The sequence below is a fragment of the Aquarana catesbeiana genome, linkage group LG01 (genome assembly GCF_042186555.1).
Source record: "Aquarana catesbeiana isolate 2022-GZ linkage group LG01, ASM4218655v1, whole genome shotgun sequence".
Classification (NCBI taxonomy): Eukaryota; Metazoa; Chordata; class Amphibia; order Anura; family Ranidae; genus Aquarana; species Aquarana catesbeiana.
Genome location: NC_133324.1, coordinates 991,674,911 through 991,697,840, shown reverse-complemented (window position 1 = coordinate 991,697,840; position 22,930 = coordinate 991,674,911). Strand labels below are relative to the sequence as shown.

The following is a 22,930-nucleotide window of genomic DNA, read 5'->3' as shown; positions in this document are numbered from 1 at the left end:
AGCTCCAATGGATGGCTGGGGGCCGAGCTCCAATGGATGGCTGGGGGCCGAGCTCCAATGGATGGCTGGGGGCCGAGCTCCAATCGATGGCTGGGGGCCAAGCTCCAATCGATGGCTGGGGGCCAAGTTCCAATGGATGGCTGGGGGCCGAGTTCCAATGGATGGCTGGGGGCCGAGCTCCGATGGGTGGCTGGGGGCCGAGCTCCAATGGATTGCTGGGGGCCGAGCTCCAATGGATGGCTGGGGGCCGAGCTCCAATGGATGGCTGGGGGCCGAGCTCCAATGGGTGGCTGGGGGCCGAGCTCCAATGGATGGCTGGGGGCTGAGCTCCAATGGATGGCTGGGGGCCGAGCTCCAATGGGTGGCTGGGGGCCTAGCTCCAATCGATGGCTGGGGGCCGAGCTCCAATCGATGGCTGGGGGCCGAGCTCCAATGGATGGCTGGGGGCCAAGTTCCAATGGATGGCTGGGGGCCGAGCTCCGATGGGTGGCTGGGGACCGAGCTCCGATGGGTGGCTGGGGGCGGAGCTCCAATAGATGGGTGGGGGCTGAGCTCCGATGGGTGGCTGGGGGCGGAGCTCCAATAGATGGGTGGGGGCTGAGCTCCAATAGATGGGTGGGGGCCGAGCCCCAATGGATGGCTGGGGGCCGAACTCCAATGGATGGCTGGGGGCCGAGCAATGCCAACTGAGGGGAGGGAGACACAACAGAATTAAGGCACCATGAGATCAGAGGATTTATACTGCTGCCTGCAGTACACTGTGCCCAAAGGCGATATCCTCATGACCTTTTACATCTACCTGATAGAATCTGGCAAATGTATGGACAGAAGACCAAGTTGAGGCCTTGCAGATTTGAGCCATGGAGGCCTGGTGATGCACTGCCCAAGAAGCACAGCCCTGGTGGAGTGCACTTTAATTTGAAAAGGTGGAATTTTCCTCTCTAAACCATAAGCTTGAATAATTACTTGTCAAATCTATTTAGAAATAGTAGATTTCGATGCCGCCTGTCCTCTTTTAGGACCTTCAGGCAACACAAACAAAACATCCGTTTTCCCAATCTGAGCAATCGTCCTTAAATAGACTTTGACTGCTCTCACTCCATCCAGAGAATGTAGTGATTTTTCTTCCTTAGAACAGGGTTCTGGGAAAAATGTATCCTGGTTTAGATGAAAACCTGACACTACCTTCGGTAGAAAATTAGGATGAGGACGCCATACTATCTTATGCTTGTAAATAATTAAATATGGCTCTTTACAAGAAAGAGCAGCCAACTCTGATACCCTTCTTGCAGAAGATATGGCTGCCAGAAAAAATTGTTTCCTTGTCAGGAGGACCAGGGGAATATGTGGTATCGGCTCAAAAGGCTGTTTCTGTAATGCCGACAGAACTAAATTCAAGTCCCAAGGGTTCAGGGGTGACCTAACCGGAGGATTAAGCCGCGTTATCCCCTGAATAAATCTACGAACCAAAGAATGTGAAGCAAGTAGTCGTTGAAATAATACTGACAAGGCCGAAACCTGTCCTTTGATAGTACTCAAGACCAGCTTCATTTCTAACCCCATCTGTAGAAAGTCAACTATTCTACCTATGACATACTTCCTGGGGTGCCAACCCCTGGATTCACACCAGGAGACATATGCTTTCCACACTCTAAAATATATGTGTCATAGTTATGCAGTAATGTGTGTCTGTCAGCTTACCTCTCTCCATGTGTTCCTTTAGAGGCCAGCCACCTTCACCTGACTGCATATATAATCTTCCCTCAGCATAGCTCCACCTCAGCCTCTAATTAGGAACACTATATTAACCTGGGCATTGCAAGCCAACCTGGCTGATCAACCATTGTGTGTTTGGCTTCCTGTTTCCCGTATGCTCTACGTTTGTCTCTGTTACCGACCTTGGCATGTTCTCGACTATTCCTGTTTGCTCGTGACCCTGACCTTTTGGCGTGTCCCTGACTATCCCTATTTGCCTGTGAACCTGAACCTTTGGCATATACTCTGTTGTCCTTGTCTGCTAGTTGCCCCAACTTTGCCTTATCCCCTTACTATCCTTGTTGTTCCAGCCTGCTGCTTCCTTCCTCTATCTCCTGTAGTCTATCGTGAGCGTGAGCTGTAAGACCCTGGGGGCCGCGACCTGGAGCCAGACTGCAGCGCAGTCCATCCTCACCACTAGAGGCTTTGGTGAACACCTGCTGGCTCTTAGACTCCATGCCTTGGGGAATCTATGCTCTAGCTCCCAGTGGGATCTGTGTCAGTGATCCAGTAGACCTGCTTTCTGAACCTCCCAGGGTTCAATCCGCAGCAGTCAGTCCTAGGGTCCACTACCTTAGCGGTGCACTCCTGACTCCTACGGATTGCATCTGTCACCTGGTCTCAGGTGGCCTGACAATATGACTCTGGAGGCCGGCTTCCTTGCATTAACCAAGGTAGACACCACTGAACCTGACAGCCCACGCTTCTTCAGAATGTGGGTCTCAATAGCCAAACCATTACATTTAGCGTTTTTAAGGTAGGATGGAATACCGGACCTTGTGAGAGAAGGTCTGGACGTGGTGGTAGGGTCTATGGGACCCCTACTACCATATTTATGATCTCTGCATACCAAGATCTCCTGGGCCACACCGGGGCCACAAGAATCACCGACTTCCCTTCCTGTTAGATCCTGCGAAGAAGTCGTGGGAGCAGCAGAACAGGAGGAAATGCATATATCAGTGAAAACTGATTCCACGGGAATACCAGGGCATCTGTTCCGCATGCCAGCCGATCTTTTGTTTCTGACACAAAGTTGTCGATCTTTTTGTTGAACGTGGACGCAAACAGATCCACCTCCGGAATTCACCATTTTTGACATATTGTCAGGAAGATGTCGGGGTGAAGAGACCATTCTCCCGGGAGCAACTGTTGGCGACTCAAGTAGTCCGCCTGCCAATTCTCTATTCCTGGAATGAAGACTGCCAATAGGCAAGGTATATTGTTTTCTACCCAAGTTAGGATATGATTCTCCTCTCACGGTGGGCTCCGTTACCAAACCTTCAGTAACCGGGGACCCTCGGGGAACCCACACTCCTGGACCCGTAAAGCACCCCACCAGTAGAACTTTATGGCTGAAAACACCAAAGCACTGGATCCCGGGGTCCAGCTCTCTAAAAAGAGAAGCGTTACAGGCAAAACCTTGTTTCTTCAGATACGAGGCCCGGGTACCATTCAATTCGGCCTAGAAAAGGCACTTTGAATGGATCCGGGTGCATGGCCTGCCCCAGCAAAGGAATCTTTAAGTGGAGCTCAGCACAGCACATCTAAGACACTGGCGAAAAAAATAGGATTTTTTAAAACAGCTTACCTGTAAAATCCTTTTCTTTCGAAGGACATCACGGGACACAGAGCCACAGTAATCACTGATGGGTTATATAGGTATCACTGGTGATTGGACACTGGTCACACCCTAATCAGGAAGTTCAACCCCCTATATAATCCCTCCCCCATGCAGGGATACCTCAGTTTTGTAGCCAAGCAATATAGTGTATTAGAAGAGGGGCGGGACCTCTGTGTCCCGTGATGTCCTTCGAAAGAAAAGGATTTTACAGGTAAGCTGTTTTAAAAAATCCTATTTTCTTTCTCGAACATCACGGGACACAGAGCCACAGTAATTACTGATGGGATGTCCCAGAGCAATGCTACCTGAGGGGGGGGAACCACGACCAAGTAGGGTGCAATCAGACCTGAGGACCCTGTACCGCTGCCTGCAGCACACTACGCCCAAAGGCGATATCCTCATGCCTTCTCACATCCACCTGATAAAATCTGGTGAATGTATGAACTGAAGACCAAGTTGCGGCCTTGCAGATCTGAGCCATAGAGGCCCGGTGATGCACTGCCCAAGAAGCACCAATAGCCCTTGTGGAATGTGCCCTGATCTGAAACGGAGGAATCTTCCGTTTCAAACCGTAAGCTTGAATGATCAATTGTCGAATCCATTTAGAAATGGTAGCTTTTGACGCTGCCTGTCCTCTATTGGGACCCTTTGGCAGCACAAACAAAACATCCGTCTTGCGGATCTGAGTAGTTGCCCCTAGATAGGCCTTAACTGCTCTTACTACATCCAACGAATGTAGAGATCTCTCTTCCGGAGAACAGGGATCTGGAAAAAAGGAAGGTAGAACAATGTCTTGGTTTAAATGAAAATCAGAAACCACCTTCGGTAAAAACTAGGATGAGGGCGTAGTACCACTCTATCCTTGTGTATAATCAAATAAGGCTCCTTACAGGAAAGAGCTGCTAATTCTGATACTCTTCTAGCAGAAGAGATGGCCACCAGAAAAATTAATTTCCTTGTCAACAAGACCAAAGGAATCTGACTTATTGGTTCAAAAGGCCATTTCTGTAACACAGCCAGGACCAAATTCAAGTCCCAGGGGTTTAGGGGCGCTTTAACCGGAGGATTAAGACGCATCACCCCCTGCATAAAGTTTCGGACCAAAGAATGCGAAGCAAGTGGCCGCTGAAATAATACTGATAAAGCAGAGACCTGGCCCTTGATGGTACTCAAGGCCAGCTTCATCTCTAATCCCATCTGTAGAAAATCAAGGATTCTACCTATGACATATTTCCTGGGATGCCAACCTCTGGATTCACACCAGGTTATATAAGCCTTCCAGACTCTATGATAAATCATTCTGGAAGCTGGCTTCCTTGCATTAATCAAGGTAGATATGACAGGACCTGAGAGCCCACGACTCTTCAGAACGTGGGTCTCAATAGCCAAACCATCAAATTTAGCGTTTGTAAGGCAGGATGGAACACTGGACCTTGAGATAACAGGTCTGGGCGTCCTGGTAGGGTCCACGGGGAACCTACCGTCATCCTTACTATTTCTGCATACCAAGTCCTTCTGGGCCAAGCGGGGGCCACCAGAAGTACCGACTTCCTTTCCTGCCTGATCCTGCGAAGGAGTCGTGATAGTAGCAGAATAGGCGGGAATGCGTAAATCAGTGAGAACTGATGCCACGGAATCACCAACGCATCCGTCCCGCATGCAAGAGGATCTTTTGTCCTTGCCACAAATCTGTCTGTCTTTTTGTTGAATCGGGATGCAAAGAGATCTACATCTGGGACCCCCCATCTTTGGCATATAGCCCAAAAGACGTCGGGATGCAGAGACCATTCCCCTGGAAGTAACTGCTGGCAACTTAGATAGTCCGCCTGCCAATTCTCTATTCCCGGGATGAAAACTGCCGATATGCATGGCACATGCATCTCTGCCCAGACTAAGATCTGGTTCACCTCTTTTTGAGCAGCTCGGCTCCGGGTGCCTCCCTGATGATTGACATAAGCCACTGCTGTGGCATTGTCGGACTGGATCCTGACCGGACAACCCTGTAGCCTGATAGTCCAGGCTTTTAGAGCTAGATGTATCGCCCGGATCTCCAGAATGTTGATGGGTAAGGTCCTCTCTGTCTTGGACCATACCCCTTGGACCGCAGCCTGTTCCAGAACTGCTCCCCAACCTGACAGACTGGCATCTGTTGTTACCACCGTCCAGGTAACCGGTAGAAAGGATTTCCCCTTCTGCAGGTTTTCGGGTATGAGCCACCAATTGAGGCTCTGACGCACCGCATGCGACAGGTGCATCGGAAAGTCTAATGCCTGAACCTTCTTGTTCCAGGTCGACAGAATACTGTGTTGCAGCATTCTTGAGTGAAACTGAGCATAGGGAACTGCTTCGAATGAAGACACCATCTTCCCTAGTAGCCTCATACAAAGGCGGACTGAGGGACCCTTCTTGGTCCTTACTGTCAGAATCAGCTCTCTCAAAGCAATGATCTTTGCCTGGGGTAGAAATATCTTCTCCTGGCTTGTATCTATAATCAGACCTAAATACTCCAGTCTTCTTACTGGTTTTAGTAAAGATTTTTCTAAGTTGAGGATCCAACCCAGATGTTCTAGATACCTGACCGTGGTCCTCAAGTTTCCCTTCAAAGAGGCTACCGACCGGTCTATCAAGAGCAGGTCGTCTAGGTATGCTATGACAGCTATACCCTGAGCCCTTAATCTGGCCAGAGGAGGAGCCAAGATCTTTGTGAACACTCGAGGTGCAGTGGCTATCCCGAAAGGCAGAGCCACAAACTGGAAATGGCGCCCTCCTACCTCGAAGCGCAGAAACTTCTGATGAGCAGGAAAAATGGGCACATGCAGATATGCATCTCTGATGTCTATTGATGCCAAAAATTCTCCTCCCTGCAGGGTGGGAACTACTGTTCGAATTGATTCCATGCGGAAGGATTGAATCCTTAGGAATCGGTTCAGATCTCTTAAGTCCAAAATGGGCCTGACATCCCCATTTGGCTTTTGGACCGTAAAAAGGTTGGAATAGAAGCCCAATCCCTGGTCCTTTGCGGGAACTATCATAATGACCTCCTGCGACAAAAGTCGCTCTAACGCTAGAAGGAGCGACTGCTTCTTCTCTGGGTCTCTGGGAACATTTGATCTGAGGAACCGAGGAGAAGGGAATTCCTGAAACTCCAGCTTGTACCCTAAGGTTACCGTGGAGACTACCCATCTGTCCTGGAAGTCCTCGTGCCAGAGCTCTGAGAACTGTCGCAGTCTTCCCCCCACTCAAGTGAGCGGGGGCGCCCCCTCATGCAGAGGTCTTAGTGTTTTGCCTAGTAGGCTTCTTTCCCCAGGACTTCTTTTGTCCCTGGGGTTGACTCTTGTCTCTGGACCCCGATGGAGGTGGCCGTCGAGACTGCCTGGAGGCTGAAGCCCCCGGCGCTGGGGAAAGAGTCCGTTTGAAAGAGGGACGCTTACTCTTCTTCGTGACAGGTAAGAGAGTGCTTTTCCCACAAGAGATTCTCTTGATATAGTTATCCAAGTCCTCTCCAAACAACCTTGCACCACGAAATGGAAACCCAGCCAGTAGCTTCTTACATGGTGCTTCGGCTGACCAATTTTTCAACCATAGGATTCTACGTATATGCACCAACCCCAGTGAAAGACGGGAGGTTTGCACGATAGAATCTCTAATGGCGTCAATCACAAAGCATAAGGCCGCTGGAAGGTTAGCAAACCCCTGGGCCTGCTGTTCAGGTAATACTTTGATGACCTGCTTAACATGGTCTCTTAAGTATTGACAGACTCCAATCGCTGCTACTGCAGGTTGGGCCACTGATCCTGCTAAGGAGAAAACATCCTTCAATAGGGATTCCATCCTTTTATCTACAGGATCTCTGAGCATCTGAGCATTGTCTACAGGACAAGTCAGGCTATTATCTACGGAGGAAATGGCGGCATCAATAGCCAGTATTCCCCACATTTTAATAAACTTTTCTTCCATCGGATAAAGTGTTGAAAACTTTCTCGGCGGAAAAAAACGTTTGTCTGGGTGATCCCACTCAGAATAAATGAGCTTTTCAAGTAAAGTATGAACAGGAAAAGCCTGTGCTGCTTGGAAAGGTTTCAGTGACCCCAAAGCAGAAGAGGATTCTTTAGCAGTTTCAGGTATGGGCAACTTAAATGTGGAGCGGACCAATCCAGTGAGGATCTGCACTAAGACTTTCTCCTCTTGGGAAGTCGCAGAGGGTCCCTCTCCACCTGATTCCTCCGAAGAGGAATCATCCGTCCCATCCCGATCCTCTGAAAGGGATTCATCTCCTTTATCCCAGGGCTCCTCTGTCTGAGGGTCTTGGGGAACAGAGGAAAGCCTAGTGCGTTTTCTTCCACTGAGTGAAGACGTAATCACGGCCATTAATCTTTCCTCTAGACCATTAATGGTTGAGGAAAAAACCTCTTGTGTAATATATACAGGGGCTGAAGTGCCAGAAGCAGGTGTAGCCCCTGACCCCGATGGCTCTCCCCGGCTAGCCGTGCCTGGCCCATCTTTAGGGGGGAGGATGCTGCCGACAGGGGGCCCTCAGAACCTGAACGAGATCCCCTAGTGTCTCTGGTTCCTGGGGTGCTTGAACCTCTTCTACCCATAGTGCAAAGCAACAAGGTGTGAGGTATATAAATGAACACTGCCCGCTGAGCGATGTAGTCTGGCTAAAAGCCTTGCTACCCAATGCTCAGTCTGGTGTTACTTCAGTAAATGCTGCCTAGGAGAATGCCTGTGTCCCACCTTACATGTGACAGTCAGCTCTGTGTCTCTCAGAAGGCTGAGTGCACCTGTACAGAGTGCCTCTAATAGCCTGCAGCTGGCCTGAGTGGGAGTCTAAACACTCTGTGCTGACGTCCCGCTCCCTCCTCTACCGCCAACCCCCCCCCCCCTCGAGTTTTGAAAAAAACGAGCGCTTCCCGCGCTGGCCGACTCTCCTGTCATGCTTCTGGAGAAAGGCTGGGGATGGGGGGGGGGGAAGGAGGGAGGCTGGTAACAAGATCTGCCTGAACGGCTAGATTCAGAGATGGTGGCCATTAGGCCGCAGAGCCCGGGTGGTATAACCACTTTCTAGACCCCTGTGGCCCCTCTCTAGCCTGGGGGGGAACATTCAAACATGAGAAATCCCCCTTTCCACCTTACCTGTTTGCAGCTTGCTTGAGACGCTGGGACATAATCAGCACTGAACACCTGAGACAGTCAGTCAGCATGTGTAGGTTTGTGCTCTTGGCAGCCCCCGGTGGTCACAATAGGCATAGCATGCATTTACCTTAAAGGAGAAAAGCCACTAGAACTCAAAAATTCTGTGGAATCTCCTCTTACCTTATCCAGCCGCAGGGTGCTGTTTACACAGACCCAATCTTCACCTCTCACGGTGGGCTCCGTTTGAAAAACCGTCAGAGACTGGGGCCCCCATCAGTAGGGGGATCCAACAGTTCTGGGACCGTAAAGCACCTCGCCAGAAATTAGGAAGTTTAAAGCCATTTTCTGATCTGCGGGGTCCAGCTCTCTAAAAAGAGAAGCATTACGGGTAAAACCTCGTTTCTTCGGACACGAGGCCCGGGTACCATTCAATTCGGCCATGAAAAGACACTTTGAATGGATCCGGTTCGCCTGGCTTGCCCCAGTATAGGATCTTAGGATATTCCCTTTGGAGCTCAGCACAGGACATCTTTACACGTCCAACACCTAAGACACTGGCGTAAAAACTGAGGTATCCCTGCAAGGGGGAGGGATTATATAGGGGGTTGAACTTCCTGATAGGGTATGCCAGTGTCCAATCACCAGTGATACCTATATAACCCATCAGTAATTACTGTGGCTCTGTGTCCCGTGATGTTCGAGAAAGAAACCGAGGTACTCCCAGTAGTAGGAGGGGTTATATAGGGAGTGGACTTCCTGTGTTAGGGTGTGCCAGTGTCCATCACCTGAAGGTGGACTATAACCCACATAGTAACTACTATGGCTCTGTGTCCCGTGATGTACGATTAAGAAAAGGAATTCTAAAAGCTAGAGGGTGCTTCAGTCCAGAATAGATAATTTTACGAAGCTGCGTTCAACCCAAGAGGGGCGTCTTATCCGAGGGGAGTCTTACCCGAGAGGGGCGTCTTACCCGAGAGGGGCGTCTTACCCGAGAGGGGAGTCTTACCCGAGAGGGGAGTCTTACCCGAGAGGGGCGTCTTACCAGAGAGGGGCGTCTTACCAGAGAGGGGAGTCTTACCAGAGAGGGGAGTCTTACCAGAGAGGGGAGTCTTACCCGAGACGGGAGTCTTACCAGAGAGGGGCGTCTTACCCTAAAGGGGAGTCTTACCCGAGAGGGGAGTCTTACCCGAGGGGAGTCTTACCCGAGAGGGGAGTCTTACCCGAGGGGAGTCTTACCCGAGAGGGGAGTCTTACCCGAGAGGGGCGTCTTACCCGAGAGGGGCGTCTTACCAGGGATGGGCGTCTTACCCGAGACGGGAGTCTTACCAGAGAGGGGAGTCTTACCAGAGAGGGGAGTCTTACCCGAGACGGGAGTCTTACCCGAGAGGGGCGTCCTACCCTAAAGGGGAGTCTTACCCGAGAGGGGCGTCTTACCCGAGAGGGGAGTCTTACCCGAGAGGGGAGTCTTACCAGAGAGGGGCGTCTTACCAGAGAGGGGCGTCTTACCCGAGAGGGGAGTCTTACCCGAGACGGGCGTCTTACCCGAGACGGGCGTCTTACCCGAGACGGGCGTCTTACCCGAGACGGGCGTCTTACCAGAGAGGGGAGTCTTACCAGAGAGGGGCGTCTTACCCGAGATGGACGTCTTACCCGAGAGGGGCGTTTTACCCGAGAGGGGCGTCTTACCAGGGATGGGCGTCTTACCCGAGATGGGAGTCTTACCCGAGACGGGAGTCTTACCCGAGAGGGGCGTCTTACCCGAGATGGACGTCTTACCCGAGAGGGGCGTTTTACCCGAGAGGGGCGTCTTACCAGGGATGGGCGTCTTACCCGAGACGGGAGTCTTACCAGAGAGGGGAGTCTTACCCGAGACGGGAGTCTTACCCGAGAAGGGCGTCTTACCCTAAAGGGGAGTCTTACCCGAGAGGGGCGTCTTACCCGAGAGGGGAGTCTTACCAGAGAGGGGCGTCTTACCAGAGAGGGGCGTCTTACCAGAGAGGGGCGTCTTACCCGAGACGGGCGTCTTACCCGAGACGGGCGTCTTACCCGAGACGGGCGTCTTACCCGAGACGGGAGTCTTACCCGAGACGGGCGTCTTACCCGAGACGGGCGTCTTACCCGAGACGGGCGTCTTACCCGAGAGGGGAGTCTTACCAGAGAGGGGCGTCTTACCCGAGAGGGGCGTCTTACCCGAGAGGGGCGTTTTACCCGAGATGGGCGTCTTACCCGAGATGGGAGTCTTACCCGAGACGGGAGTCTTACCCGAGAGGGGAGTCTTACCCGAGAGGGGTGTCTTACTCGAGAGGGGCGTCTTATCCGAGATGGGCGTTTTACCCGAGAGGGGCGTCTTACCCGAGACGGGCGTCTTACCAGAGAGGGGAGTCTTACCAGAGAGGGGCGTCTTACCCGAGACGGGCGTCTTACCCGAGACGGGCGTCTTACCCGAGAGGGGCGTTTTACCCGAGATGGGCGTCTTACCCGAGATGGGAGTCTTACCCGAGACGGGAGTCTTACCCGAGAGGGGCGTCTTACCCGAGATGGGAGTCTTACCCGAGAGGGGAGTCTTACCCGCGACGGGCGTATTACTTGAGACGGGCGTCTTACCCGAGAGGGGAGTCTTACCCGAGAGGGGAGTCTTACCCGAGACGGGCGTCTTACCCGAGAGGGGCGTCTTACCCGAGAGGGGCGTCTTACCCGAGACGGGAGTCTTACCCGAGACGGGAGTCTTACCCGAGGAGGGGAGTCTTACCCGAGAGGGGCGTCTTACCCGAGAGGGGCGTTTTACCCGAGAGGGGCGTCTTACCAGGGATGGGCGTCTTACCCGAGATGGGAGTCTTACCCGAGACGGGAGTCTTACCCGAGAGGGGCGTCTTACCCGAGATGGGCGTCTTACCCGAGAGGGGCGTTTTACCCGAGAGGGGCGTCTTACCAGGGATGGGCGTCTTACCCGAGACGGGAGTCTTAACAGAGAGGGGAGTCTTACCCGAGACGGGAGTCTTACCCGAGAGGGGTGTCTTACCCTAAAGGGGAGTCTTACCCGAGAGGGGCGTCTTACCCGAGAGGGGAGTCTTACCAGAGAGGGGCGTCTTACCCGAGAGGGGAGTCTTACCAGAGAGGGGCGTCTTACCAGAGAGGGGCGTCTTACCCGAGAGGGGCGTCTTACCCGAGAGGGGCGTCTTACCCGAGAGGGGAGTCTTACCCGAGACAGGCGTCTTACCCGAGACGGGCGTCTTACCAGAGAGGGGAGTCTTACCAGAGAGGGGCGTCTTACCCGAGAGGGGCGTCTTACCCGAGAGGGGCGTCTTACCCGAGACGGGCGTCTTACCCGAGATGGGCGTCTTACCCGAGATGGGCGTCTTACCCGAGACGGGAGTCTTACCCGAGAGGGGAGTCTTACCCGAGAGGGGCGTCTTACCCGAGAGGGGAGTCTTACCCGAGACGGGCGTCTTACCCGAGAGGGGAGTCTTACCCGAGACGGGCGTCTTACCCGAGAGGGGAGTCTTACCAGAGAGGGGCGTCTTACCCGAGACGGGCGTCTTACCCGAGACGGGCGTCTTACCCGAGACGGGCGTCTTACCCGAGACGGGCGTCTTACCCGAGACGGGCGTCTTACCCGAGAGGGGCGTTTTACCCGAGATGGGCGTCTTACCCGAGATGGGAGTCTTACCCGAGACGGGAGTCTTACCCGAGAGGGGCGTCTTACCCGAGATGGGCATCTTACCCGAGATGGGAGTCTTACCCGAGAGGGGAGTCTTACCCGAGAGGGGAGTCTTACCCGAGAGGGGAGTCTTACCCGCGACGGGCGTATTACTTGAGACGGGCGTCTTACCCGAGAGGGGAGTCTTACCCGAGAGGGGAGTCTTACCCGAGACGGGCGTCTTACCCGAGAGGGGAGTCTTACCCGAGAGGGGCGTCTTACCCGAGAGGGGCGTCTTACCCGAGATGGGCGTCTTACCCGAGAGGGGCGTCTTACCCGAGACGGGAGTCTTACCCGAGGAGGGGAGTCTTACCCGAGAGGGGCGTCTTACCCGAGACGGGCGTCTTACCAGAGAGGGGAGTCTTACCAGAGAGGGGCGTCTTACCCGAGACGGGCGTCTTACCCGAGACGGGCGTCTTACCCGAGACGGGCGTCTTACCCGAGAGGGGCGTTTTACCCGAGATGGGCGTCTTACCCGAGATGGGAGTCTTACCCGAGACGGGAGTCTTACCCGAGAGGGGCGTCTTACCCGAGATGGACGTCTTACCCGAGAGGGGCGTTTTACCCGAGAGGGGCGTCTTACCAGGGATGGGCGTCTTACCCGAGACGGGAGTCTTACCAGAGAGGGGAGTCTTACCCGAGACGGGAGTCTTACCCGAGAAGGGCGTCTTACCCTAAAGGGGAGTCTTACCCGAGAGGGGCGTCTTACCCGAGAGGGGAGTCTTACCAGAGAGGGGCGTCTTACCAGAGAGGGGCGTCTTACCAGAGAGGGGCGTCTTACCCGAGACGGGCGTCTTACCCGAGACGGGCGTCTTACCCGAGACGGGCGTCTTACCCGAGACGGGAGTCTTACCCGAGACGGGCGTCTTACCCGAGACGGGCGTCTTACCCGAGAGGGGAGTCTTACCAGAGAGGGGCGTCTTACCCGAGAGGGGCGTCTTACCCGAGAGGGGCGTTTTACCTGAGATGGGCGTCTTACCCGAGATGGGAGTCTTACCCGAGACGGGAGTCTTACCCGAGAGGGGAGTCTTACCGGAGAGGGGTGTCTTACTCGAGAGGGGCGTCTTATCCGAGATGGGCGTTTTACCCGAGAGGGGCGTCTTACCCGAGACGGGCGTCTTACCAGAGAGGGGCGTCTTACCAGAGAGGGGCGTCTTACCCGAGACGGGCGTCTTACCCGAGACGGGCGTCTTACCCGAGACGGGCGTCTTACCCGAGAGGGGCGTTTTACCCGAGATGGGCGTCTTACCCGAGATGGGAGTCTTACCCGAGACGGGAGTCTTACCCGAGAGGGGCGTCTTACCCGAGATGGGAGTCTTACCCGAGAGGGGAGTCTTACCCGAGAGGGGAGTCTTACCCGCGACGGGCGTATTACTTGAGACGGGCGTCTTACCCGAGAGGGGAGTCTTACCCGAGAGGGGAGTCTTACCCGAGACGGGCGTCTTACCCGAGAGGGGCGTCTTACCCGAGAGGGGCGTCTTACCCGAGACGGGAGTCTTACCCGAGACGGGAGTCTTACCCGAGGAGGGGAGTCTTACCCGAGAGGGGCGTCTTACCCGAGAGGGGCGTTTTACCCGAGAGGGGCGTCTTACCAGGGATGGGCGTCTTACCCGAGATGGGAGTCTTACCCGAGACGGGAGTCTTACCCGAGACGGGAGTCTTACCCGAGAGGGGCGTCTTACCCGAGATGGGCGTCTTACCCGAGAGGGGCGTTTTACCCGAGAGGGGCGTCTTACCAGGGATGGGCGTCTTACCCGAGACGGGAGTCTTAACAGAGAGGGGAGTCTTACCCGAGACGGGAGTCTTACCCGAGAGGGGTGTCTTACCCTAAAGGGGAGTCTTACCCGAGAGGGGCGTCTTACCCGAGAGGGGAGTCTTACCAGAGAGGGGCGTCTTACCCGAGAGGGGAGTCTTACCAGAGAGGGGCGTCTTACCAGAGAGGGGCGTCTTACCAGAGAGGGGCGTCTTACCAGAGAGGGGCGTCTTACCCGAGAGGGGCGTCTTACCCGAGAGGGGCGTCTTACCCGAGAGGGGCGTCTTACCCGAGAGGGGAGTCTTACCCGAGACGGGCGTCTTACCCGAGACGGGCGTCTTACCAGAGAGGGGAGTCTTACCAGAGAGGGGCGTCTTACCCGAGAGGGGCGTCTTACCCGAGACGGGCGTCTTACCCGAGAGGGGCGTTTTACCCGAGAGGGGCGTCTTACCCGAGACGGGAGTCTTACCCGAGAGGGGAGTCTTACCCGAGAGGGGCGTCTTACCCGAGAGGGGAGTCTTACCCGAGAGGGGAGTCTTACCCGAGACGGGCGTCTTACCCGAGAGGGGAGTCTTACCCGAGACGGGCGTCTTACCAGAGAGGGGAGTCTTACCAGAGAGGGGCGTCTTACCCGAGACGGGCGTCTTACCCGAGACGGGCGTCTTACCCGAGACGGGCGTCTTACCCGAGACGGGCGTCTTACCCGAGAGGGGCGTTTTACCCGAGATGGGCGTCTTACCCGAGATGGGAGTCTTACCCGAGACGGGAGTCTTACCCGAGAGGGGCGTCTTACCCGAGATGGGCATCTTACCCGAGATGGGAGTCTTACCCGAGAGGGGAGTCTTACCCGAGAGGGGAGTCTTACCCGAGAGGGGAGTCTTACCCGCGACGGGCGTATTACTTGAGACGGGCGTCTTACCCGAGAGGGGAGTCTTACCCGAGAGGGGAGTCTTACCCGAGACGGGCGTCTTACCCGAGAGGGGAGTCTTACCCGAGAGGGGCGTCTTACCCGAGAGGGGCGTCTTACCCGAGATGGGCGTCTTACCCGAGAGGGGCGTCTTACCCGAGACGGGAGTCTTACCCGAGGAGGGGAGTCTTACCCGAGAGGGGCGTCTTACCCGAGACGGGAGTCTTACCCGAGACGGGAGTCTTACCCGAGACGGGCGTCTTACCAGAGAGGGGCGTCTTACCAGAGAGGGGCGTCTTACCCGAGAGGGGAGTCTTACCCGAGACGGGCGTCTTACCCGAGAGGGGAGTCTTACCCGAGACGGGCGTCTTACCCGAGACGGGCGTCTTACCCGAGACGGGCGTCTTACCAGAGAGGGGAGTCTTACCAGAGAGGGGCGTCTTACCCGAGACGGGCGTCTTACCCGAAACGGGCGTCTTACCCGAGACGGGCGTCTTACCCGAGAGGGGCGTTTTACCCGAGATGGGCATCTTACCCGAGACGGGAGTCTTACCCGAGACGGGAGTCTTACCCGAGAGGGGCGTCTTACCCGAGATGGGAGTCTTACCCGAGAGGGGAGTCTTACCCGAGAGGGGAGTCTTACCCGAGAGGGGAGTCTTACCCGCGACGGGCGTATTACTTGAGACGGGCGTCTTACCCGAGAGGGGAGTCTTACCCGAGAGGGGAGTCTTACCCGAGAGGGGAGTCTTACCCGAGAGGGGAGTCTTACCCGAGACGGGCGTCTTACCCGAGAGGGGAGTCTTACCCGAGAGGGGCGTCTTACCCGAGAGGGGCGTCTTACCCGAGAGGGGCGTCTTACCCGAGACGGGAGTCTTACCCGAGGAGGGGAGTCTTACCCGAGAGGGGCGTCTTACCCGAGAGGGGCGTCTTACCCGAGACGGGAGTCTTACCCGAGACGGGAGTCTTACCCGAGACGGGAGTCTTACCCGAGACGGGAGTCTGAGCAGCACAGCATAGATTTCTGAAGGGGGTGAAAGTAAGAGAATAACTGTGAAGGACCTGCAGAGGTCTCATGAACGGAGAAGTTGATGGAGGGATGGTGGTGATGAAGGGACGGGGGTGATGAAGGGACGGTGGTGATGAAGGGACGGGGGTGATGAAGGGACGGTGGTGATGAAGGGACGGTGGTGATGAAGGGACGGGGGTGATGAAGGGACGGTGGTGATGAAGGGACGGGGGTGATGAAGGGAGGGGGGTGATGAGGGGACCGGGGTGATGAAGGGACGGGGGTGATGAAGGGACGGTGGTGATGAGGGGACGGGGGTGATGAAGGGACGGTGGTGATGAAGGGACGGGGGTGATGAAGGGACGGGGGTGATGAAGGGACGGGGGTGATGAGGGGACGGTGGTGATGAAGGGACGGGGGTGATGAGGGGACGGTGGTGATGAAGGGACGGGGGTGATGAGGGGACGGTGGTGATGAAGGGACGGGGGGGTTTTGCGGCGCGGTGAGTCGATCATCTGGCAGTTGAGTGGGACTCTGGTTTGTAAGGTTCCAGTATTGTAGGATGAGCCCTCAGCTGGGTATTTACTTCAATATGGATGACAGGGGAGAAGGTTCTTCCAGGTGAGCTTCTCGTCACCCTTTAAGGTTGTAGTAATGGTGGACCTCCCTCTAGGTGATCAATGTACAGGGATTTCAATCGATCTCCTGTTAGTTGATGTACATGACTGATTATGAATGGTAATGGAATGTCAGGGTTCTGATGAGAAAAGAGTCGGCATCCTAAGTCATTAACCCTTATAGAGTATCTTACCAAAAATGACCTATTTCTTGCAGAGGATGCCTAAAACCTGACTTCTGTCTGTATACCAACTGTGTACAGAACTCCTCCAGGGGATCCCAACATCCGTCTATGACAAGGGGACCCCACTTTCCGTCTATGAGGAGGAGACCCCAGTCTCCATCTATGAGGAGGGACCCCAGTCTCCATCTATGAGGAGGGGACCCCAGTCTCCATCTATGAGGAGGGGACCCCAGTCTCCGTCTATGATGAGGGGACCCCGGTCTCCATCTATGACGAGGGGACCCCGGTCTCCGTCTATGACGAGGGGACTCCAATCTCCATCTCTGAGGAGGAGACCCCAGTCTCCGTCTATGACGAGGGGACCCCACTCTCCATCTATGAGGAGACCCCAGTCTCCGTCTATGAGGAGGGGACCCCACTCTCCATCTATGAGGAGGAGACCCCAGTCTCCGTCTATGAGGAGGAGACCCCAGTCTCCGTCTATGAGGATGGGACCCCACTCTCCGTCTATGATGAGGGGACCCCAGTCTCCGTCTATGATGAGGGGACCCCAGTCTCCGTCTATGAGGAGAAGACCCCAGTCTCCGTCTATGAAGAGGGGATCCCACTCTCCATCTATGAGGAGGAGACCCCAGTCTTCGTCTATGAGGAGGGGACCCCACTCTCCATCTATGAGGAGGAGACCCCAGTCTCCGTCTATGAGGAGGAGACCCCAGTCTCCGTCTATGAGGAGGAGACCCCAGTCTCCGTCTATGACGAGGGGACCCCAGTCTCCATCTATGACGAGGGGACCCCAGTCTCCGTCTATGACGAGGGGACCCCAGTCTCCGTCAATGACGAGGGGACCCCAGTCTCTATGACGAGGGGACCCCAGTCTCTATGAAGAGGGGACCCCAGTCTCTATGATGGGGGGACCCCAGTCTCTATGAAGAGAGGACCCCAGTCTCTATGATGGGGGGACCCCGGTCTCTATGATGAGGGGACCCCAGTCTCTATGATGAGGGGACCCCAGTCCCTATGAAGAGGGGACCCCAGTCTCTATGAGGAGACCCCAGTCTCTATGACGAGGGGACCCCAGTCTCTATGATGGGGGGACCCCAGTCTCTATGAAGAGGGGACCCCAGTCTCCGTCTATGAGGGGACCCCAGTCTCCATCTATGAGGAGACCCCAGTCTCCATCTATGACGAGGGGACCCCAGTCTCCATCTATGACGAGGGGACCCCAGTCTCCGTCTATGAGGAGGGGACCCCAGTCTCCGTCTATGAGGAGGAGACCCCAGTCTTCGTCTATGAGGAGGGGACCCCACTTTCCATCTATGAGGAGGGGACCCCAGTCTCCGTCTATGAGGAGGGGACCCCAGTCTCCGTCTATGAGGAGGGGACCCCAGTCTCCGTCTATGAGGAGGGGACCCCAGTCTCCGTCTATGAGGAGGGGACCCCAGTCTCCATCTATGATGAGGGGACCCCAGTCTCCGTCTATGAGGAGGGGACCCCACTCTCCGTCTATGACGAGGGGACCCCAGTCTCCGTCTATGAGGAGGAGACCCCAGTCTTCGTCTATGAGGAGGAGACCCCAGTCTTCGTCTATGAGGAGGAGACCCCAGTCTCCGTCTATGAGGAGGGGACCCCAGTCTCCGTCTATGATGAGGGGACCCCAGTCTCCGTCTATGAGGAGAAGACCCCAGTCTCTATGAAGAGAGGACCCCAGTCTCTATGAAGAGGGGACCCCAGTCTCTATGAAGAGAGGACCCCGGTCTCTATGATGGGGGGACCCCGGTCTCTATGATGGGGGGACCCCGGTCTTTATGATGGGGGGACCCCGGTCTTTATGATGGGGGACCCCGGTCTCTATGATGGGGGGACCCCGGTCTCTATGAGGAGGGGACCCCAGTCTCTATGAAGAGGGGACCCCAGTCTCTATGAAGAGGGGACCACAGTCTCCGTCTATGAGGGGACCCCAGTCTCCATCAATGAGGGGACCCCAGTCTCCATCTATGAGGGGACCCCAGTCTCCATCTATGAGGGGACCCCAGTCTCCATCTATGAGGGGACCCCAGTCTCCATCTATGAGGAGGAGACCCCAGTCTCTATGAAGAGAGGACCCCAGTCTCTATGATGGGGGGACCCCGGTCTCTATGATGGGGGGACCCCAGTCTCTATGATGGGGGGACTCCAGTCTCTATGATGGGGGGACTCCAGTCTCTATGATGGGGGGACTCCAGTCTCTATGAAGAGGGGACCCTGGTCTCTATGATGGGGGGACCCCAGTCTCTATGATGGGGGGACCCCAGTCTCTATGAAGAGAGGACCCAAGTCTCTATGATGAGGGGACCCCAGTCTCTATGATGGGGGGACCCCAGTCTCTATGATGGGGGGACCCCAGTCTCTATGAAGAGAGGACCCCAGTCTCTATGAAGAGGGGACCCCAGTCTCTATGATGAGGGGACCCCAGTCTCTATGATGGGGGACCACAGTCTCTATGAAGAGGGGACCCCAGTCTCTATGATGAGGGGACCCCAGTCTCTATGATGGGGGGACCCCAGTCTCCGTCTATGATGGGGGGACCCCAGTCTCTATGATGGGGGGACTCCAGTCTCTATGAAGAGGGGACCCCGGTCTCTATGATGGGGGGACCCCAGTCTCTATGAAGAGGGGACCCCAGTCTCTATGATGGGGGGACCCCAGTCTCCGTCTATGAGGAGGAGACCCCAGTCTCTATGAAGAGAGGACCCCAGTCTCTATGAAGAGGGGACCCCAGTCTCTATGAAGAGAGGACCCCAGTCTCTATGAAGAGAGGACCCCAGTCTCTATGATGAGGGGACCCCAGTCTCTATGAAGAGGGGACCCCAGTCTCTATGATGGGGGGACACAAGTCTCTATGAAGAGGGGACCCCAGTCTCTATGATGGGGGGACCCCAGTCTCTATGAAGAGGGGACCCCGGTCTCTATGATGGGGGGACCCCAGTCTCTATGAAGAGGGGACCCCAGTCTCTATGATGGGGGACCCCAGTTTCTATGATGGGAGGACCCCAATCTCTATGATGGGGGGACCCCGGTCTCTATGAAGAGGGGACCCCAGTCTCTATGATGGGGGGACACAAGTCTCTATGAAGAGGGGACCCCAGTCTCTATGATGGGGGGACCCCAGTCTCTATGAAGAGGGGACCCCGGTCTCTATGATGGGGGGACCCCAGTCTCTATGAAGAGGGGACCCCAGTCTCTATGATGGGGGACCCCAGTTTCTATGATGGGAGGACCCCAATCTCTATGATGGGGGGACCCCGGTCTCTATGAAGAGGGGACCCCAGTCTCTATGATGGGGGGACACAAGTCTCCGTCTATGAAGAGGGGACCCCGGTCTCTATGATGGGGGGACCCCAGTCTCTATGAAGAGGGGACCCCGGTCTCTATGATGGGGGGACCCCAGTCTCTATGAAGAGGGGACCCCAGTCTCTATGAAGAGGGGACCCCAGTCTCTATGATGGGGGACCCCAGTCTCTATCAGGAGGGGACCCCGGTCTCTATGATGGGGGGACCCCAGTCTCTATGAGGAGGGGACCCCAGTCTCCGTCTATGAGGAGGAGACCCCAGTCTCTATGAAGAGGGGACCCCAGTCTCTATGATGGGGGGACCCCAGTCTCTATGAAGAGGGGACCCCAGTCTCTATGATGGGAGGACCCCAGTCTCTATGATGGGGGGACCCCGGTCTCTATGATGAGGGGACCCCGGTCTCTATGAGGAGGGGACCCCAGTCTCTATGATGAGGGGACCCCGGTCTCTATGATGAGGGGACCCCGGTCTCTATGAGGAGGGGACCCCAGTCTCTATGAAGAGGGGACCCTGGTCTCTATGATGGGGGGACCCCGGTCTCTATGATGGGGGGACCCCAGTGTCTATGAGGAGGGGACCCCAGTCTCTATGAAGAGGGGACCCCAGTCTCTATGAAGAGGGGACCCCAGGCTCTATGATGGGGGGACTTCGGTCTCTATGATGGGGGGACCCCAGTCTCTATGAGGAGGAGACCCCAGTTTGTATGAAGAGGGGACCCCAGTGTCTATGAGGAGGAGACCCCAGTCTCTATGAGGAGGAGACCCCAGTCTCTATGATGGGGGGACCCCGGTCTCTATGATGGGGGGACCCTGGTCTCTATGAAAAGGGGACCCCGGTCTCTATGAAGAGGGGACCCCAGGCTCTATGAAGAGGGGACCCCGGACTCTATGAAGAGGGGACCCCGGTCTCTATGATGGGGGGACTTCGGTCTCTATGATGGGGGGACCCCAGTCTCTATGATGGGGGGACCCCGGTCTCTATGAGGAGGAGACCCCAGTCTCTATGATGGGGGGACCCCGGTCTTTATGATGGGGGGACCCCGGTCTTTATGATCAGGGGACCCTGGTCTCTATGAAGAGGGGACCCCAGTCTCTATGAGGGGACCCCGGTCTGTATGAGGAGGAGACCCCGGTCTCTATGAAGAGGGGACCCCAGTCTCTATGCTGGGGGGACCCCGGTCTCTATGATGGGGAGACCCCGGTCTCTATGATGGGGAGACCCCGGTCTCTATGAAGAGGGGACCCCAGTGTCTATGAGGAGGAGACCCCAGTCTCTGAAGAGGGGACCCCAGTCTCTATTAAGAGGGGACCCCGGTCTCCATGAGAAGGAGACCCCAGTCTCTATGATGGAGGGACCCCGGTCTCCATGAGAAGGAGACCCCAGTCTCTATGATGGAGGGACCCCAGTCTCTATGATGGAGGGACCCCGGTCTCCATGAGAAGGAGACCCCAGTCTCTATGATGGGGGACCCCGGTCTCTATGATGGAGGGACCCCGGTCTCCATGAGAAGGAGACCCCAGTCTCTATGATGGAGGGACCCCGGTCTCTATGAGGAGGGGACCCCGGTCTCTATGATGGGGGACCCCAGTCTCTATGATGAGGGGACCCCGGTCTCTATGATGAGGGGACCCCGGTCTCTATGATGGGGGACCCCGGTCTCCGTCTCTGACGGGGGGGACCCCAGTCTCTATGAAGAGGGGACCCCAGTGTCTATGAGGAGGGGACCCCAGGCTCTATGATGGGAGGACCCCAGTCTCTATGATGGGGACCCCAGTGTCTATGAGGAGGGGACCCCAATCTCATACATGAAGAATATGGGGTCTCACCTTGTTGATCAGTTCCAGCTGTTCCAAGTATTGCTGCTCTGTCATCAGTAGATCTCGGGCGGTGCGGCTCCTCTTCCTCTCCCAGCGCTGCCGCTGACCCTCCACCGTGTTTTCTGTCCGCCCCGCCTCCATCCCACCCGGAGGTCACCTGACCTGAATACAAGGAAAACAACAATCAGGAGAATCTCTACAATGATTGGCTACCGGAACACCGAGCACCGCCCATCATAATACCGGATGGTTCAGTTCCCCCCATTACCAAATCTAATGTGAAGGGGGAGGAGCTGTAATGAGAAGGGGGCATGGCTGTGAAGGGGAGAGCTGTACTGAGAAGGGGGCGTGGTTTTAAGGGGAGGAGCGGTTATGAGAAGGGGCGTGGCTGTGAAGGGGAGGAGCTGTACCCAGAAGGGGGCGTGACTGTGAAGGGGAGGTGCTGTACCCAGAAGGGGGCGTGGTTGTGAACGGGAGGGGCTGTAACAAGAAGGGGGCATGGCTGTGAAGGGGAGGAGCTGTTATGAGAAGGGGGTGTGGCTGTGAAGGGAAGGAGCTGTAATCAGTAGGGGCGTGGCTGTGAAGGGGAGGAGCTGTAATAAGAATGGGGTGTGGTTGTGAAGGTGCTGTAATGAGAAGGGGAGGGTGTGAAGGGGAGGGGCTGTAATGAGAAGGGGCGTGTCTATGAAGGGGAGGAGCTGTAATGAGTAGGGGCGTGGCTGTGAATGGGAGGAGTTGTTATGAGAAGGGGCATGGCTTTGAAGGGGCGGAGCTGTACCCAGAAGGGGGCGTGGTTGTGAAGGGGAGAAGCTGTAAGGAGAAGAGGCGTGGCTGTGAAGGGGAGGAGCTGTTATGTGAAGGGGCGTGGTTGTAAAGAGGAGCTATAATGAGTAGGGGCGTGGCTGTGAAGGGGAGGAGCTGTTATGAGAAGGGGGCATGGCTGTGAAGGGGAGGAGCTGTACCCAGAAGGGGGCGTGGTTGTGAAGGGGAGGAGCTGTAACGAGAAGGGGGCGTGGTTGTGAAGGGGAGGAGCTGTTAGGAGAAAGGGGAGTGGCTGTGAAGGGGAGGAGCTGTACTGAGAAGAGGCGTGGCTGTGAAGGGGAGGA

At 55.8% G+C, this 22,930-nt stretch overlaps 1 protein-coding gene across 1 annotated transcript in view; it reads right to left on the bottom strand.

Annotated features, from left to right (window-relative positions):
- LOC141124071 (rho guanine nucleotide exchange factor 39-like) overlaps nucleotides 1–22,930 on the bottom strand; it is a gene marked incomplete at its 3' end in the record, with an annotated part of 100,143 nt that overhangs the window by 63,336 nt on the left and 13,877 nt on the right. Inside the window, 1 exon segment of the mRNA XM_073612174.1 lies at nucleotides 21,834–21,986. Coding sequence (XP_073468275.1) covers nucleotides 21,834–21,965 — 132 coding nt within the window.